Genomic DNA, 17,759 nt, shown 5'->3' with positions numbered 1-17,759 from the left:
ACTGGTTCGATTTATATAATTCTTTCAGTGTTAGACAGCCCATTTATCGGGGAAGGCTATAAGCAATATATTATCCCCGTATTCCTACGGGAACGGGAACCATGTAGTGAAACCGCGCGGCGTCATCTAGTAGCCGTATATAGACAACGAAAAGAAAGAAGTTTAGGCACAAAATTAAGGCCATGTTCCTTGCATTCTTGCCATCTAAAGTACGATTTTCTGTTGTAGGCGATGATTATAACATTGAATACGAATTGTTGAGCGATCTGCTAAATAGTGCGGTTTTTGGTAAAAAGATACTATTTGACTCCTAAATGAACGACCGGTCATCCATCGTATCCGTTACGTGACATGTAAAAAAATATAAAACCCACTAAGGGCAATAGGCGAGCACGGTATCATGCTCCGCGCGATAGAGAAATATAAAGATTTTTTAAATAGCTCACAACGGTAGACTAAAACCGCATTCCCTGACTATCGCCTTCTTTAATACTCGCGGGCAGCGAATGGTTAACTTCTAATATTCATAATTATTATTGGATTTTTCAGTCAATAAAGAAAAATGTCTTACTTAAAATTATAAAATAATTCTAGCTCGCTCGTAATTTTCTACGTTTCTTTATTTTATAAACCTATCAGTAAACGCTTTTCGGTGAATCATTTCAAATATTATAGCTTCATAAATGCCCTTTGTAGTCGTACCGAAGCTTTCAGCAATACTTTTCCATTAAAGTACATGACAAAAACACGGCGGGCTTAATATAAACATTTCATTTTGCCATTACTGGAAGTGGTATTAATAACAAACTCATTAAGCCTTATCTGCAAATTGCTCAGTCAGTTTTTGAGAAATATTGGCCAGCTAATTGATTCTCCGGCATGACTGTGTATAAAATTTTAATACACACGTACATTAATTATTTTTACTGCTAACTACAACGTAACGATTCAATGAAGGATAGCGTTAATTTATTTTTATATCGTGTGAGTGCATAAAAGTTAATGAACTTATATTTTATAAAAATATACGTAATTAATAATATGAGAGAGACATTTTTCCAATTTGTCTTACCGTTTTTTAACAATTTACATTTATTACATTGGAAAACCTTTACGTAAGAAATTATTAAATGAAATTGTGAAATAAAATTATAAGACTCGATTGAAATTTTCTTGTTTATACTAATAAATATGTACTTAGTTAATGTTGTAAATAAAAGACATCTTTGGAAAATTATATGAATGTATGTAAACGGTAATCGTTGCAACCGATGTATTAAGAAACTAGCTAACGCCGCGTGGTTCTCGTTCCCGTAGGAATACGGGGAAAATATATGGCCTATAGCCTTCCTCGATAAATGGGCTATCTAACACTGAAATAATTTTTCAATCGGACGGAGTAGTTCCTGAGATTAGCGCGTTCAATCAAATAAACAAACAAACTCTTCAGCTTTATATATTAGTATAGAAGTATAGATTTAGAGTATTTGAATGGTATAATAGGCAGGGAAAACAACACGAGCGGAGAAGGGGAGTGTTTATTGATTGTCAAGGAATTCCTTAACCTTACATTCTGTTAGTCACAAGTCCAGGACTCTGCTTGGAGTTTTTCTTTCTACCACGCGATGGATCCGGCACCTGCACGGTGAATCCTTGGAATGCTAAGATCTTCATCTCTACAGGCTACATAAATTTTTAATCTGCTATATTCATGACTTTGTCAACTAGAAAGTACTTTAATAAAAAACGTGTACCTCTTGAGAGCTTAGTGTGCGCTGCTGAAATTGTAAAGTAGCTTCAAAATATTGTGTGTGCCTGTCGTAATGAGCTCTAAAATGATTGCGGTAGTATATTTTATCTTATAAAATTCTATTGTTGATCATATCAACATATGGAGTATTTGTGAAGCTATTTTTGATCAAACAGAACTCGGGTGCTTATCTATACTAATCTATACTAATATTATAAAGAGGTAAAGTTTGTAAGTTTGTAAGTTTGTCACATTTTTTAAATGGGGTAATCTTCGGAACTACTGGTCCGATTTTAAAAATTCTTTCACCAGTAGAATGCTACATTATCGGGGAGTGCTATAGGCTATATTTTATATTGGTATCATATATATTAGCCGAGTTATCACAGTTTTTGTCATACAGGTCGGACTGAAAATCCTCTTAAACAGACTTATTCGCATACGCTGCCTTAACTATTGTGTAAAATTGAAATTAATGTATCTTTAAAAGTTCTACAAAAAAGTCCGCGACACCATATATCTATCTTCTATATATTAGCAGATATAGTACCTTTTGTGTTTTAAAAATTATTAATTTTATTTACTTAGGTTTACGTCATTATTTATACAACTAAACTTTAATCCTTATTAAAATAAATTATTTAATAATCACAAGGATATTATGGAGATAAGATTTGCCCTTCACAGTATGTTAATTACTTAAATAGTTTCGGAGATAATACAAAATTTCTAAAAGACGCAGACATTCCGCTGTATGACGCCCGGCGCTTTCATTTACGTAGTTCCCGTTCCCGTGTGAATATGGGGATCAAACATAGCCTATGACACTCGCAAATAACGTAGCTTTCTATTGGTAAAACAATTTTCCAAATCGGTCCATTAGATCCAGAGATTACCTCCTACAACCACACGAACTTTACCTCTTTATATTATTAGCATAGAAGTCTCTATTTCTCTTGGTAATACCACCACTCTCGAAGGACTGGACCGATTTTGCTAAGGGTAGGAGTAAGATAGAAAAGTTACAGGTTAGGGTAGGGTACGAGTAGGGAAGCGTAGGGGTAGTGTAGGGGTAGGGTAGGTTTAGGGCCGGGTTTAGGGTAGTGGTAGGGTAGGGGTAGAGGTAGGGTAGTGGTAGGGTAGAGGTACGGGTAGGATAGGGAAGTGGTAGGGTAGGGGTAGGATAGGCGTGAGATAGGGGTACGGGTAGGATAGGGGTAGGAAAGGGATAGGGTACGGGGAGTATAGGGGTAGGATGGGGGTAGGGGTAGGATGGGGTAGGGTGTAGATAAGGTAGGGGTAGGGTAGGGGTAGGTTTGGGGTAGGGTAGGGGTAGGGTAGGGGTAGGGTAGATGTAGGGGTTGGGTAGGGAAGGGTTGGGGTAGTGGTAGGGTAGGGGTAGGGTAGGGTAGGGTAGGGTAGGGGTAGTAGTAAAGTTGACATCGAAATTTACGCGGACGAAGTCGCGGGCGTCCGCTAGTATAAAATAAAATATACTTGTAGGTTGTAATCTTTAATGCTTAATATTTTGCGTGGAACATCCTGCATAATACTGAGCTAACACCTTTTTCAAGGTTGTGCCAATCATGACACGTGTTCTGATGCCAAACTACTTTTGGATTTTGATTTTCCCAAGTGGTCGAGGTACCAGAAACTACAACAGTATTAAAATGTTAACTTTGGCACAATTATTGAAAATAAATGTTTTTCATTTCTTTTTTAATTTATATAAAAATATCCAAGAAACTATGACATTATAATAAACTAGCGGACGCCCGCGACTTCGTCCGCCCTTAGACCTCTTTAATCCAGTCCTCACAGTAGTATCGCTGTAAAAACGAAGTAACTTCTCCAGTTTTCCCAACATTTCCCTTCACTGCTCTGCTCATATTGATCGTAGCGTGATGAAAAGTATACAATAACCTGCCCAGGAGTATGAAGAATAATTGTAACAAGTTTCCTTAAAATCCGTGAAGTAGCTTTTGTTTCTATAACGAACATACAGACAGACAAACATTTTAGTGATTGCATTTTTAGCATCAGTATCGATCACTAATCACCCCCTGATAGTTATTTCGGAAATATATTTCATATACAGAATTAACCTCTCTACAGATTTATTATAAGTAAAGATAATATATATTTATCTAATACTTAATAGTTAAAATTATTATTCGTGTGTAAAACCAGTAATAAAATAGAAGTAAGTCAATAAAATGCAAAAACTGAACGTTTAAAATAACATGGCAAGCCTGTGTGACTGGTGTTACAGTGAAGTGGTATTTATTAGAGTGGACACAATGTGAGAAGCTTTCGCGATGTGGGCGGCGGAGTTAAGCTGTATTTTCATATTATTCGGTGAGTATAATTGTTATAATCTTTTAGGGTGGCCGCTCACTGACAATTTTTAGTTGGCCGATAGTTGGACGACTTTTTAATTGTGCGTGATTTAGTTGGACAGATGTGCGGGCTGTCATACATCGCTATACCTGTTCTTTAATTGGCCGATTAAATCGGCCAACTAAAAGTTGTAAGTGAGCGGGGACTCTTATATTCTGGTCGGCAGTAATAGCGCAGCTATAATAATTATCAGTGGCGAATTTACAAACTTGCCGCCAGTAGGCTGTTAAACATTTGTCGCCTACTGATATCTAAAATTCGCATTATGGTCGGCAGTAATGCTAGCCATTGACCATCAAGTATACCCACGTTTCTGCAGCGCTGCCCGCAGCGAAGACGTTTTATGAATGCGTCAAGTCGAGCCCTCATGCACGCAGCTCCCAATACACGATTAGTTATAGTCGTGGGGACTGCAGAAACGTGGTTATACTTGATCGTTAATGGCTAGCTTATCTATGCCGCTATTATAAATATCAGTGGCGGATTTACAAACTTTCCGCCTGTAGGCTGTTAAATATTTGCCTCCTACTGATATCTAAAATTCGCTACCCTACTCCCACTTTTCATATATTGACAGATGAGAGTATTCAGGTTATAACAGTTTAACACAGACAATGATGTTAGAACAAAAATAGAGGTAGTAGATAGGTTACATAATCCACATTTGATGTTTACAACTGGCAAACACATTATTTCAGCGAAGTTGTCAACAGCGCGATGACAGTGCAGCGAATGAGCTCAGGTTTGCTAATTAGCATAGTTTTAGCGTGGCAATTGCGGTCCGCACCTCTTTTTTCTTCTAACATCATTGAGCCCAGATAATAAAATGTCACTCAAATGTTAGTATTTTACTACATACAGTTCTAGAATATTAGTTGAATTATCAATACTCATTTTTTCTATGTAAGTATTTTGAGATGGTTTTCTTTATTTCTACTACTAACTTAGCTCAGCGGCATTTGCCGTGAGAAAAATAAGACAGTTTACTGATGTTGATACAGCTAGGCTTGTTTATTTTGCGTACTTTCACAGCGTAATGTCTTACGGTATTTTATTGTGGGGCAAGGCTGCCGATATACAATCTATATTTGTTCTTCAAAAAAGAGCAATTCGAGCAATATATCAATTAAAATCACGCGAGTCCCTTCGTCAAAAGTTTAAAGAAATAGGTATACTAACAGTAGCCTGTCAATATATATATAACAGTATAGTATATGTAAGACAAAATATTAATTTGTACAAACGAAAAGGAGATTTAAACCCACGTCTTACTAGACACGGGCATAAGTTAGTTATTTCTGCATATCGTCTCCAAAGAGTAAAAAAATCTTTTGTAGGTTTGGGTGTACTCTTCTATAATAAGATCCCCAAGACTGTGATGGACCTGCCAATGCATAGCTTTAAGCAATGTGTTAAAAAACATCTACTTAGTCGAGGGTACTACAACATTGATGAGTTCCTTAATGATAAAGATGCTTGGAGGTCGTTGGATCAGCTTCCACCTTCACACAGAAAGTAAAACTATAAAAAATGTAAACAGTAATTGTTATTAATTGTAAATTATAATACTGTATGACTTTTTCAAAAGAGCAACTGTTGAGTTTCTTGCCGGTATCTTCTCAGCAGAACCTGCCTTCCGAACCGGTGGTAGAATCTTTACAAATAGTCAACTGACGTGTCAAAAGTGCTTGTAAACTGAGCCTACTTGAAATAAATGATTTTTGATTTTGATTTTTTGATTTTGATTTTCTATTAGACACAATGTTTAGGGCCATATTTGCCGCCCCCGCAGAATCTGCCGCTCTACGGCCTACTGGTAAATCCTCCACTGATAAATATAACGATATTTTATATTGTTAGCGGTTATTGGAATTGCGTGGTAATCCGCTTTACTAAAGATATCATTAAATTGTTATGCGTATTCCAATTTAGTGCTGGTTTTTCAATTTGTCAGATAATGTCAAATTTCAATTCAATGAATTCAAATTGAAATTATATTTATTCAAATAATACCGTTCGATAACTATAAGATTCTGTAGTTCGTTTCATGTAGGATGATGCGGGTGACAGTTCGTTTCACTCTTGAAAGTTTGCCGCGATACACGATAATAGTACGTATTATGAACGTTATACAGGCCACCGTCACCGTACCCATGCTATCTTAAAAACACTTTAGCTGCTATGGATCATTAAATTTTGAGTTTGAGTCTTGGATCAAGCTATATATTAAATATTAGGCGTTTTTTTCCAACATATTCTCAGTATCTTGTCGAAGTTGGGAAGTTGGTGTTACTATCCTATGCCCACCAACCCATGTAACGTGTGTCGTGTTGGTTTCAAAGTCATAAACAGAACCACTAGATGGTTTTTATTCAATGACAAGTTAGCTCGTGACTAAGATCTCACCAGGGACTGTAGCCATGTGGCACGTCGATTTTCTTTCTACGATCACAAACGCTTCGAAATTAATAAAATGTATGGGAATGACATTTGCTATCGACAGGTCACGTGAAAAAGTTATCGATCGGATCTGTCATTCTCATACATTTTTATACTTTTCAAAGTGTTTGCGATCGTAGAAAAAGAATTGACGTACCACAGGCTACAGGCCCTGATTTTTGAAGGCTTACTTGGAAGAGGTAAAAGTTCATTTACCTCTGACGGATTCTACAACGTATCGTACTGGAACGCTAAATCGCTTGGCGGTTCGTCTTTTTTCTTTTAAAAAGAATATTTTCCATATCTTTTTTATGACCAATATTGCAATTCCTCTCCGGGAAATACTGTATTAGGAGTGGGTACGACAATAAGTCCAATGGATCGGGGATGGAACCACCGCCCCCGGTGAGGAGATCGACCGTTTTACCGCTGAGCTATTGAGGTTATTGATCAAAATACTTTCAATTGCCAGAGTATATCATAAGTTAAGATGTCACTGTCACAAGTGACAGCATTGTCACTTAACCCTTTGATGACAGCGGGGACAAATGTATCCCTAGCAGATAATTAGAAATTTATCAACAATAAAGCCAATACCCAAATAATTTTTTTTATTAATGTTTAAAAGCATCTTTTTTTTAACATTAAGCGTTTTTTTAACATTATACGTATTGGTAATATGATATATATATACGATACAGTAAATCTCAGGCAAAAAGTATCAGCTATCGCCCACAGGGACAGGTTTTTCCCAAAGATTTCCAATAATAACTATAATTATTTTAATAATACAGTATGGTTACTATATGCATAATTAACTATCCTACATAGCTGTTATGATTATATACCCTACCATTAACCTTGCTGTTATAAAAGAGTTCACACGAGATAAGATGAGATAGCAGTCAAGCACTTTAACTTTTTTCAAACACAACAACATCTCTCTAAAATATTTTTTAAGGTCTCGAGCAATACAAAAACAACGTGAAAAACAAAATCCAATTTGGAGTTTGTTAACAGTTGTAACGTTTATTGGGTTACACGTTACAAAATTTAACAAACTTGATTCGGCTGCAAGTTGTAAAGCTTAAAAGTGTATATTCAAATATTTTCGTTTGTAACTGGGAATACAGAAATTAAATTTAAAAGGGACGTTGAAATATAAAACACTTTTAAATTCTCGATATACGAGTAAACGCGTTGAATCGAAAACAAGTAGAATAAGAAGATTAAAAATAATAAGTACAACATTGATATTAAAAGCAGCGATATGTATGTTGTATGAAATGTATATCGAGCCGTGATAGCCCAGTGGATATGACCTCTGCCTCCGATTCCGGAGGGTGTGGGTTTGAATCCGGTCCGGGGCATGCACCTCCCAACTTTTCAGTGTTTGCATTTTAAGAAATTAAATATCACGTGTCTCAATCGGTGAAGGAAAACATCGTGAGGAAGCCTGCATACCAGAGTATTATCTTAATTCTGTGCGTGTGTGAAGTTTGCCAATCCGCATTGGGCCAGCGTGGTGGACTATTGGCCTAACCCCTCTCATTTTGAGAGGAGACTCGAGCTCAGCAGTGAGCCGAATATGGGTTGATGACGATGAAATGTACTTTATTCTGGCAAAATAAAGATTGATTGATTGATTGATTGATATCCAGTAACGGTATTATATTATTTGACATTGTGATTTCGAATTATTCTCTATCTTTTATCTCTTACTAGCAGCATCGAGGAAGGTTATAGGCTATATTTTATTTCCGTATTCCTACGGGAACGGGAACCACGCGGCGTCCAAACCCATGGTTAAACCATGTGGCATCAGCTAGTCTATAAATATAGTCAATAAATAAATATAGTCAATAAATAAAATATAGTCAATAAATGTCAGCCAATGGACGTTCATTGCAGGATAAAGGCTTACTGTAGGGACTTACAAACAACATATGTTAAGATTAACTGAACAGAATTAGTAATAAATAAGTCATAACCTTGGTCGATTGAAAGGCTTTATATTTTTAACGATAAAGCGGTACCTAAGCATTCAAAACACGATATGTTATTACGGTAGTAAGAAAATGGCGATGCCGTTCAAAAGTAATAACCAAGCTAAACTATCTTTCCTACAAAAGTAATGTAACCCGACGGGCAAATACAAATAAACTTTTACTATTAGAAGATAAAGGCTTTTGTAAACGCTCCTGCAAAGGGGATAATAACGATTCTACCCTTAAAAGCCGGCCGTTTGACAGAACCTAATAGTTGCTTAGAGAATTGTATGCCCATTTTTGTTCAGTCCCAATTTGGAGACTGTTTTATTTAGTAACAAACAAATAACATTTAATTACGTAATAGTGTAATGAAAGACTGTCTACCAACCCGCATTGGAGGAAAATGGTGGAGTCTAAGCTCTATATCATCTCATTTTCTACCCATATTCGGCTCACTGCTGAGCTCGGGTCTCCTCTCAGAATGAGTGGGGTTAGGCCACACGCAGAGAATCAAGAAAATTCTCTGGTGGGTAGGTTTCCTCACGATGTTTTCCTTCACCGTAAGCAAGCTCTATATCGCTTCTTATATAAAGAGGGAGACCTGCAGGTTAATTCACTAACTTTGACGTATGTTAGTAGACAACGAATATGAGATTCTATGTAACAAATGTCATCCGGTGCCTACTGACAACCCGTCGTGGATATCATACAGTAGATGATATTTCTCAGCTAATTTAATGTTTTTTTAATTGGTTTATAATAAAGAACAAATGAGTGAATAGGCCAGGCCACTGGTCCAGTACGAAGCCATTAAAAAAAAATTGACGATGATGACGCACATTAATAGCATTTATTTTCAAAATACCTTTATAAATAAATAATTATTATTTGTATAAGAGTCGAAGTTTTCGAACCACATTGCAGGTTGGTGGGCTTAAGATTTAATTTATGTTTAATTCTGTAGCTAGAGTGGGCGCACGATAAGTTTGCGTGTGGTCAAAATCGGAACTAATCAAAAGCCTATCTATCTCTTTTAACGGGTAAAAGAGATCACTAAAGCTACCAACATAATTGCGCCGCCAATCGCACTCTATCAGATATTAATGTAAATTACTATGACCGATCTAATAATCTCCTTTCTGAGATACTTTAATGATTACACCGCCGACTCAAAGCAGCTTCTGAGAATTTCTCAAAGCGAAGATAAACTCGAAAATTTCAAACTCTACCCAAGATTCAAACCCAACACCTCATTCGAAACCGTGTAGGTTAATAAACGGACGAGGGATTTCAACATCAATATCTACCAAAGCTGGATTTTTTTCTTAAATATCTGCTTACACAAAGCAATTCATTTCGAAAAACACTCTTTGAGAATATTTACAAAATACCTAAGTTAACGCTTTAGGAATAAGGGAGTAAAAAAATAACGGAACGTGACAGGAAACAAAGTACAATTTTATCGTCGAGGGATCGCTATTAGGGACTGTGTTGCGAACGTACTGGGCTGATACGGAGCGGCTTCGTGAATCAGCATGACTAAGGGAAACTTCTTATGATATCTACATAGGACATGTTTATTCGTTAACGCTACATTGCTTTAGTTCTATATATGTTTATTAGACAAAAACAGATAAACATCTATGAAATATTACAATAATAGACATTCATAGTTAAGGTTTGCTAAAAGATTTTTATTCTGGCATGGCATTTTTTTGTTACCTAGTGTTTGTGGTTGTAGGGTCTACTTAACCGATTTTAAAACTTTTATACCATAAGAAAGCTACGTTATTTGCCATATTGCTAATTGCGAATCAGCATAACTTAGGCAAACTTATTATGATATCTACCTAATCTATTTAACGGTAATCTATCAAACTTATTATGTTATTTACCTAATCTATCTATCTATCTAACGGTTTCACTTCGATAGATTATAATATACCGAAAAGTAACACGTTAAATTGTAATCGTTAAATGTTCAGTTCACAATATATCGACAGATTATTAATAACACGAGTGAGATTATAAACTACCATATTTTACAATTTAACGGTGACATCTAGATACAGGCATGTTTATTCGTTTAAGCTACACTACTCTATTTTTCTGTATGTTTATTTTATTAGACAATTAACATCTATGATGACATGACACTCATAGACTGTGTGTGTTTTCTTATAATGGTTATTTTTTTTCGTAAGTTTGTGCGGTTGAAGGGGAAAATCAGTTCTGTGGATTTACTTAGAGATTTTGAACATATTTTAACATTATTTGTGAGTGTCATACGCTTTAAATTATCTGTGTCCCCACATTTCATTTCATTTCATGTAGACATTTGTGGGTATAAAATAATTAAGACTTTTATACATACCATAAATGTTAAAATATGTTAAATTTAAAAATATAATAAATAATAAACAAAACCGCAATTCTGCGGCGTATGTCTAAAATGATTTCAGAAACCGCGAGCGAAAAATTAAATATATTTCATATCTACCCAGTAAATGTCCTTTTTAAATATATAAACATTAAGTTTAAAAGACACAATAAAAAGTCTTCTCCAGAATGTCCTGAAATGGTCTCTTCGTAAGTAAATAACAGACCTTCTAGTTACAAATAACTACATGTATGCAGTCGCAGTTTTAAATTTAAGTTTTTTTTATAATACTTGAAAAACATGTTAGTTCCGAAACGATAGTTTTTTTGACACTTAAAAAAATAGCCTCCTGTAAAAAAGTCATTTTCGAGATATCATTGGTGAAGACTGGCCGACGCCTCGCGGTTTCACACTCCTAGTTTCTGTTCCTTTAACAATACGGGCATAAAATGTAGCATGAGAAACTCACAAATAACGTAGCTTTCTAGAAGAGTAAAAGAATTTTTAAAATCGGTTCAGTAGATCCAGAGATTACCCCTACAATACCACAAACTGTACCTCTTTATAAAATTAGTATCTAACTATTTATAGAAAATAATATTTTAATTACTAGCGAACGCCCACGACTTCGTCCGCGTGGAATTTAGTTTTTCACAAATCTCTCGGGAGCCATGGATTTTTCCGGGATAAAAAGTAGCCTATGTTAATCCATGCTATAATATAATTCAGCTAATTCGGTTAAGAGTCGAGGCATGAAAGAGTAACATACATTTATATCATTAAAATCATCAGTTTTCGCAAATCTCGGGAAACCATGGATTTTTCGGGATAAAAAGTAACCTATGTGTTAATCCGGAGTAAAATCCATTTCCATTCCAAATTTTAGCCAAATCGCTTCAGTAGTAGCGGCGTTAAAGAGTAACAAACATTCAAACATACATCCAAACTTTCGCGTTTATAATATTATAGTAGGAAGTAGGATGTAGGTACTTACTTTTCAAATGTAATGTAGGTAGTCGAATAATTAATAAAGTATGCTCGACGTGCCATCAGCGGCCACTTTCGCAAACAAAGGGATTCACGTAACAACTGCGCTTAGTGTGTCATTCCTGTATAAAGACATTCAACAAAGATAAACATTTGCAACATTTTGTTTGAAGCTTGTTAAACTAAAAACAATATTCTTGTTATGACTGTACATAAATAATGAGGTAAGACTGTCTTTTTTACGTTCAATGTCTATTTTTGTCTCGTAGAAGCCGTATTATGAATTTGAATAAGCTTTTACGGTTGGTGAGTGAAATTGAAAATAACAGTAATACAACAAGAGCCTGTTATAGTCACACATACCTCATTTTCTTATGGCTGAAAGTTTGTCAGGCTATGCTTCTACTATACGTAAGTATGGTATCCAATTCATTGGCGTAGCTACCGCCGTATCCACCGTATCAATGATATGGAGCCCCCAGACTTCAAGGGCCCCTTACGTGTGAAAGCGAAAATTTGTAAAAGTAATCTACAATATTACTTAATCTGGTGGTGCTTCCGGGAACAAAAAATTGTGAAAGTGACAAAAGTTACAAAAAAACGATACTTTGTGGTAAGAAAGTTAGGGTAGAGTAAATCGAAAACAAAAGAGATTTTTCGGAATTTGCCGCTCGTCTATTGGGCCCCCCAACAAATTTTGATACTGGGCCATTATGTTTTGGAAAGTCAGATCCTCATATTATGATTGTCTCCAGCTGTTAGACTCTTAGCTTCATGGCAAGCCTTAGCTAGAAACCTTAAAAAAAAAATCACAGTGGCAACTAAGGAGATGATGCCGAAAAAATATTTTGAAAAAATTTGCTATACACTTGAGCGGTCGTTTACCTTTTTTTCTAATATTATAAAGAGGTAAAGTCTCTGGTATTGTAGGGGGTAATCTCGGGATCTACTAAACCGATATTGAATTATTTTTTTACCATTTAAATTATTTGTGAGTGTCATAGGCTATATTATCTCCCTGTGTTCTTACGGGAACGGGAACTATGCGGCTGAAACCACGGGGCGGTGCTAGTCAATTATACAGTACCGTATTTACCTGTTAGGAGCATATGAAATACTTGTTTGTGAGACTTAGTTAATGAATAAAGATTTTTTTTTTTAAAGTTTTGTATATGACAAATTTCAGCTTTCTTAAATGAGGTATGTGTGACTACCACAGGCTCGCAGTCCACAAGGCACATTGTAAATAAGTTATGGTCGTATGACGCTGGGGTGTGTTTAAGCGGTCGACTCATAAATCGCCCTGTAATTCATGTTAGTTTCAAAGTAGGTAATACTTTAGAGTCAAATTACTACAAAGTAATGTATTCTCGTGACTACTAACCATGTAGCTTGGCAAGCTCAAGTATTGTATCAAGTTTTGTAACAGTTATGATCAGGAGAGAGGGAGAGTCGTGATAGTCCAGTGGATATGACCTCTGCCTCCGATTTCGGAGGGTGTGTGTTCGAATCTGGTCGGGGCATGCACCTCCAACTTTTCAGTTGTGTGCATTTTAAAAAAATAAATATCACGTGTCTCAAACGTGAGGATACCTATACAGAGAGTTTTTTTTAATTCTCTGCGTGTGTGAAGACTTGTTCGTCACGATGTTTTTCCTAAGTAGTAATTTATTCAGTGGTTAGACTGCTTGTGACTGTAACATTGTCATCCTATGCCCACCAATCCGTATTGGAACAGCATGATGAGTCTAAGTTCCATATCCCTACTCCTGTTAAGCCTGGCTTTGTGTGCCGCTGAAATTGGTAATGATGAATCTTATAGAGTTGTAGAAGACGATTTACCACAATGGCTGACTTAACACTACCCACATACTTACTACCCACATCGTCTTCCTCATCATCATTAACAACCCATATTCAGCTCACTGTTGAGCACGAGTCTCCTCTCAGAATAGCAAAGGTCGTATCCACTGGGTTATCACGGCCCACATAATATTTAGTAAGTTGTAAATATTTTCTTAATGTTGCCATAAATCACGGTGACGGAAGTTAGCTGCGCAGTGTAATTTTTATTGGAGGTTGGGGTTGGATTTAAGTATTTATGGCTAACCACAACAAAATTGTATCGCCTCTAGCAGTAGTATTCGGTATCAATATAAGTCAATGAGAGTTTTATATCTACTTTTTTTTTTATTCTCTACAAGTTAGCCCTTGACTACAATTTCACCTGATGGTAAGTGATGATGCAATCTAAGATGAAGGCTAACTTGTTGTTGTCGGAGTAGGATGAAATCCACACCCCTTTCGGTTTCTACACGACATCGTACCGGAACGCTAAATCGCTTGGCGGTACGTCTTTGTCGGTAGGGTAACTAGCCACGGCCGGAGCCTCCCACCAGCCAGACCTGGCCCAATTAAGAAAACCTCAATTGGCCCAGCCGGGGATCGAATCCAGGACCTCCGTCTTGTAAATCCACCGCGCATACCACTGCGCCACGGAGGCCGTCTTACAATATAAAATGTTTTAAATTTTATGTTCACCAACAAAGTTTAGAAACTTAAAGTAAAAACAAAAAATCCTAAAATTTATTTAAATATCCAACTTTAATGATTGTTTTGCAAATATTTTATTGGTGCAAAATACCGTGTGCTAAAAAAACTTTTATACATAAGAATAAGGTAAATATTTTAAATATTTCTCAGCATTTAAAAATACCGTTGTAAAATGTTATGTTCCTGATAACAGTATAGCATTAAATACGATAAATAAACAATTATTTAACAGTAAATATTATACATAAAGTATTAATTGCAGTAAACTTTATAAAATAATTATTGGTTGTAAATAAATAATCTGGAAACTCGACGCATTATGTGGCAATAAGAATTGCAGTGTACAATATAATTATTGCGGGAACCGTGAACAACCGATAATAATTGTCGTGGAATTACATAATCCTTACAAACTCGTCATTAATGATAATAAAGCAATTAAATACCGGTTTTATGTTTGTGCCCTACTTTCTGGATTGTGTTATATCATTATCAGGCTATTTGAACTGCCCACTGCATACTCAAATCTCCCTCCTTTTATAGACCCACAAATGCTAATTGAATTGACATGCATAAGGTCGTCATCAACCCATATTCTGAGCTCGAGTCTCCTCTCAGAATGAGAGGGGTTAGGCCAAAGTCCACCACGCTGGCCCAATGCGGATTGGCAGACTTCACACACGCAGAGAATTAAGATAAATCTGTGGTGTGCAGGTTTCCTCACGATGTTTTCCTTCACCGATTGAGACATGTGATATTTAATTTCTTAAAATGCACACAACTGTAAAGTTGGAGGTTCATGCCCCGGACCGGATTCGAACACACACCCTCCGGAATCAGAGGCAGAGGTCATATCCACTGGGCTGTCACAGCACTGGGTATAAGGTAAAACAGTTGAATTCCTTTACTAGTACATACTTTTGTTATTAATAAAATAATTTATTTGTATTGTATACTAGCCGACGCCAGCGACTTTGTCCGCGTGTCAGTTTTTCACAAATCCCGCGAACCATGATTTTTTCCGGAATGAAACAATGTATTTCCACACAAACACAAACAGTTTCTCCTTTATAATATTAGTGTGCTGTGTGATTAGCCAACGCCCCATGGTTTCACCCGTGTAATTCTCCTTATATTAGGAACGCCTTGTAACCAGTACGTGGAATTCGGTTTGAATAACATAACATTTTTCTATACGTCCGACCTCCTAAATTAATGAGTCCTTATCATAGTAGGTATAAATAGATCGAAAACAGATTTTAAAGTATGCTAATAGTAGAGCAATTTTCTGCAATGATCACTGTATATTAAACAAATTATAATGCCTCATATTAAATGCTTTGGTGTGACGTCACATCGACGAATAATCGTGAACTTGTAAAGGCGGTCAACGGGACGGAATCGTTTTAGGCTTATTATAACTCAAAGAGGTAGAATTTCCTGAATTTTAAAAGCCTATCTATACTTACAAATCTACAATCTACATACACAAATATTCTAATTTACTGATAGTTCCAAACATAAGAGTTAATCAAACAACTTTATTACTTCAGTAAACATTGAAAACCTAAATCCACAAGAACAAAGTTGAGAGCATCAGTTACATAAATCCATGTCAATAGTGTGCGACTGGCAACATCTGTAATGGAAGCTTTATATTGACAGACAAGATGATTCACCGACCCCGACTCGAAGCCTGTAGTATGAGACATGACACATGCTGCGTTCCCAAGGGCTCTAGTATAAATCATGTCACGGACTCACGGTACCTGCTGGTATCCTTTCTATGGACAGTATGATGGACAGATATGCCGTGTCGCTAAGACATTTCGTAGATGTGATATTTAAAGTTTTCTTGGAAATTATGTTAGCCCTAGCAGACTACCTGCGGTTTCACTCGCGTTGTTCCCTTCCCTATTAAAATATGAGAATTAAATATCCTTACTGATAACGTAGCTTTCCATTAGCAAAAGACTTAAAAATATGTCCAGTTGTTTTGGGACCTGTCCGTAATAAAAAATAATTAGTTTAAATTGTGAGATCTACCAACTCAAAGTACAAAAAACCAATAGCCGGACCAATATCATTATCATTATTATTAAGCCATATTGGGCTCACTGCTGAGCTCGAATCTCCTCTCAGAATGAGAGGGGCTAAAATGCACACAACTGAAAAGTTGGAGGTGCATGCCCCGGACCGGATTCGAACCGGCACCCTCCGGAAACGGAAGCAGAGGTCATATCCACGGACCAACGGAAAAATATTAATAGAAACGACAACATCGTTATAGGATTCTTGGAAATGATTATAAAGAGAATTACTCGGAATCCAAATAATCCAATAGCCGGAATAAGTAATTGATTAAAAATTGTTAAAAGTGAAGTTAGCAATAATGTGATATCTTTTAGTAATAGTCTAAATAAGAGTGGAAAATTTCGTATAATGGATAAAATAATCGAAATTTTAGATGGAACCATTAAAAGGATGATAGTATCTACATTAAGATATTATTTTTATTTGCTTGTTTATTACAAAGAGGGTCCGAAAATCGTGCTGGACCGATTAAAAAAAAATCTTTTACAAATGCCAGATTATCAGCGAGTAAAATAGACTACATTGTGTCCCCATATTTCCTCAAGAATTGGAAGTACGCGGGTAAAGCCACAAGGAGGTCTTTTTTTATTCTCTTTAAGTACAATAGTAAGTAATATCACAATAAAAGGTAAGTTATGATAAAATCTAAGATGAAAGCGGGCTAACTTGTTAGGAGGAGGAGTAAACTCTTTCAGTTTCTACACGACATTGTACCGGAGCGTCACATCGCTTGGCGATATATCTTTGCCGGTAGGGTGTTAACTAGCCACGGCCAAAGCCTCCCACCAGCCAGACCTAGACTGATTCAGAAAACTTTCTTGTAAATCCACCGCGCATACCACTGCGCCACGGAGGTCTGCTAGTAAGCAATAGGAAGGAAATTGATATGAAATGATTGGACCAATTCAACAACAGTACGACCAAATAAACATAATAGAACAGAACGCGTACGAAGTTGTGGGCATCTGCTAGTAATGCCGTTTAATTACATACCAATTTGGCATGGTACGAGTACAGTCTGGTACAGTAGTGTAGCTACACAAATTGGGAACATGTTCCTCTCACCTGTACCTAGCAATATGCTTGTATCAGCAAAGTAATGAATAGACAGAATACGATAATAATATTTTTTTTAATGTTGGTTTTTTTTTAATTTCATCTATCT

General features: G+C 36.3%; 1 protein-coding gene across 2 annotated transcripts in view; it reads left to right on the top strand.

The window, feature by feature from the left end:
* The window catches only part of LOC112048331 (hemicentin-2-like), a 75,545-nt gene that overhangs the window by 10,291 nt on the left and 47,495 nt on the right, over positions 1-17,759 (top strand). Inside the window, exon 2 of one of the 2 annotated variants that reach the window (XM_024085820.2) lies at positions 3,941-4,108. In XM_024085820.2, coding sequence (XP_023941588.2) covers positions 4,069-4,108 — 40 coding nt within the window. In that variant the 5' untranslated portion in view covers positions 3,941-4,068. Of the gene's footprint in view, positions 1-3,865; positions 4,109-17,759 lie in introns of both variants that reach the window. The other variant, XM_052886667.1, reaches the window with a different exon arrangement.

Source organism: Bicyclus anynana, chromosome 17 (assembly GCF_947172395.1).
Source record: "Bicyclus anynana chromosome 17, ilBicAnyn1.1, whole genome shotgun sequence".
In the NCBI taxonomy this organism is placed as follows: Eukaryota; Metazoa; Arthropoda; class Insecta; order Lepidoptera; family Nymphalidae; genus Bicyclus; species Bicyclus anynana.
The sequence above is the reverse complement of the archived record's forward strand: the minus strand, read 5'-3'. Positions and strand labels throughout refer to the sequence as shown.